Source organism: Plectropomus leopardus, unplaced genomic scaffold (assembly GCF_008729295.1).
Source record: "Plectropomus leopardus isolate mb unplaced genomic scaffold, YSFRI_Pleo_2.0 unplaced_scaffold18979, whole genome shotgun sequence".
NCBI lineage: Eukaryota > Metazoa > Chordata > Actinopteri > Perciformes > Serranidae > Plectropomus > Plectropomus leopardus.
The window spans coordinates 1-2,689 of NW_024620473.1; the positions used below are offsets into that span (position 1 = coordinate 1).

Below are 2,689 nucleotides of genomic sequence, written 5' to 3' on the forward strand. Positions count from 1 at the left end.
CCCCTTCCCTCATGTGGCACCCTCCATCACTCTTTCTTTCCTTCTTTTGTCTCTTCATCACTTTTTCCTTCAGGTCCGCATCCTTCATGCATGTGGGTTTAGTGTGTTGCTGACCAGCTACACACACTCCGCTGTTGACAACATCCTGCTGAAGCTAAAGCGCTTCCGGGTTGGGTTTCTACGTCTTGGGCAGGGGCAGAAGGTGCGCTGTAGTTTGCATAATTTCCTGTATTGTATGTACTGCATAACAGACATCACTTTCCATCAGAGCTAATATAAACTGTGTTTTTTTTTGGTTTTTTTTTTAATAGATCTGTTGTTTTGTTCTCTCGTGGAAACTTCCCTCAAAGCACAAATAACTATTAAATATTATTGAAATTACACATGATATTTCAATATATTAACATTATTTTTGAAAAATTCAACAGTGGAAAAAAAACCCTGAATATTTTAAAAAAACCTTTGTCCCCTCTGCCTTGCTCTGATTTCTCTTGTTTTCTGTCACCCTCTCCAGGTTCATCCAGACATCCTGCCTTACACAGAGGAAAATGCAAGGAAGAAGGGAATTCAAACTCTGTCAGAGTTGGAGCAGCTCTATAACAAGGAGGTGAGGAGTTTGTGGAATATTATAATTGCAACAACACTGAGTGATTTATATACAGTGATATCAGCATTTTTTTTACATCCGATCTCATCGTCTTTTCTGTATCAAGACATGTCACTTATTAATACTGTAACTTACAACAAAAGTCTTACAATTAATACCAATCCTCTCTCTGTCTAGCTGGTCGTGGCTACCACCTGTATGGGCATCAAGCATCCCCTTTTCACACGTCGGCGGTTTGATTTCTGCATCGTAGATGAAGCTTCACAGATCAGCCAGCCGATCTGTCTGGGACCGCTGTTCTATGCCAAGAGATTTGTCCTAGTTGGAGACCACCAACAGCTGCCGCCAATAGTACAAAATCAGGAGGCTAGGTAAAGTGTGTGTGTGTAGCTGAGGTGTATGTTGATAAAATGGGAAAATGGAAAAAAAATTGGCTTAAACACATTTATTGTAATTATTTGTCATGAGGGTAAAACATATCAGTCTTCACATAAAGTTATGTATAAGGTTCAACATGTAAAATGTGACTGGGTCAGTTTGGTAATTAATTTAAAGTTGAAATAATGTTGGACTGTTACAAGTTGAAATAAAATAATAATCCTCTGTCTTTATGTTTTTCTCCAGGTCACTTGGGATGGACGAAAGTCTGTTTAAGCGACTGGAGCTCCACAGTGAAGCAGTGGTTCAACTCAACGTACAGTACCGGATGAACAGGTACATCTACATACACAGACAACACTGTGTGCTTTAGCAATCCTAAACTCTTCCTGAACTCTTCATTGCAAGAACAAATTTCATTATTATCTGTAATAAATAAAATCTGAATTTTTATTTGATCTTAAAGAGAAACTATTAACTATTAACTAGTGTGGAGAAGCTTTATTCTATTCACATTACAACTACAAATCAGCAGCAAGAGTTTTTAGGATAACCAAATTATTCCCATTGCATAATAAACAGTGTGTGTGGTCTGTGTGTTTTTAGTCAGATCATGTCTCTCAGTAACTCCCTGATGTACGAGGGACGGCTGGAGTGTGGATCAGAGAGGACAGCCACGGCCCTGCTCACCCTGCCCTTCCTGCCGTCTGTCCAGTCGGAGCTCAGATCCTACTCTGAGGCTCATCCCCAGCACAACCTGGGTTGGATACAAGCCACATTGTTGCCTAGCAACCCCGTTTGCTTCCTAGATTGCTCCATGGTAGGTACAATACGCAGCAAGCTGCACGCAATAGTTTTTTCAAGTGCTGTGTTGAGGTAGAAATGATTTGAGAGAGAAGTTTTTGATATATGACTGGAAAGTTTTAATCCTCTTAATGAAAGTGCTGGTTAGCTTCAACCAGCAAAAAAAAACAACAATATTACAGATCAGTGCCAGTAAATTAGTTTAACCATGCAACTGTCAGTTTTCTTAAAGCTCACCAGGTCATTGGTGATCTCCATAAGCTAGTTCTAAGCTGCTTAGATCAAGTGTACAAATATAAATGCCTGAACTTTTTTAGTAAAGACATGCTATTAAGCGGGGAATTTTAGTAATTTTAAAAGGAATGAGAAAATAGCTCTCTTGGTCAGTGTGATTGCTATTCAAATAATCACTGAAAGTGTTTTAGGCTATTTAATGTTTATGTGTTCAACTGGCTTTTGTGTTGCATTTTAACTGGATGTGTTAACTTGTTTATTTGTAGTCTGTGACAGTTGTTTTTGTAACGATGTCTTGCTTCCCTCTTGGCCAGGTCGCAGGTGAGATTTTATATCTCAGACTTTATACATGTATATCTATATTCTACACATCATTACCTTGTCAAGATTCTCTGCAATTCAAATGGGAAGTTATCTCACAGAAAAGCATAATTCGTTTGGATTTACTGGCTTGATCATCAAAAAAAGTGGTGACTTCCAACTTCTGAAGTGGCCATAAAGTCCAAATAAGTGTTCCTCCTGCAATTATTTATATGTCTTTAATACATAAATGTCCAAAAATCAAAGAGATTTTCATATAAAACAATCAAAGTTGTGAATATTGTCATGTGAGATCCATTGCTCACTGTCTGTTCAGAGACTCGTTCCCTCTCTCTCTCTCTCTCT

The 2,689-nt window shown here is 38.5% G+C and overlaps 1 protein-coding gene across 1 annotated transcript; it reads left to right on the top strand.

Annotated features, from left to right (window-relative positions):
• Positions 1–73: 73 nt before the first annotated feature.
• Positions 74–2,344, top strand: LOC121965195 (DNA replication ATP-dependent helicase/nuclease DNA2-like; the record flags this gene model as incomplete). Its single annotated transcript, XM_042515352.1, has 6 exons — positions 74–202; positions 515–607; positions 785–978; positions 1,232–1,321; positions 1,592–1,805; positions 2,338–2,344. Coding segments are annotated over 6 exons (727 nt in total), but the record flags the coding sequence as incomplete, so codon positions are not given.
• Between the last annotated feature and the right edge of the window lie 345 nt (positions 2,345–2,689).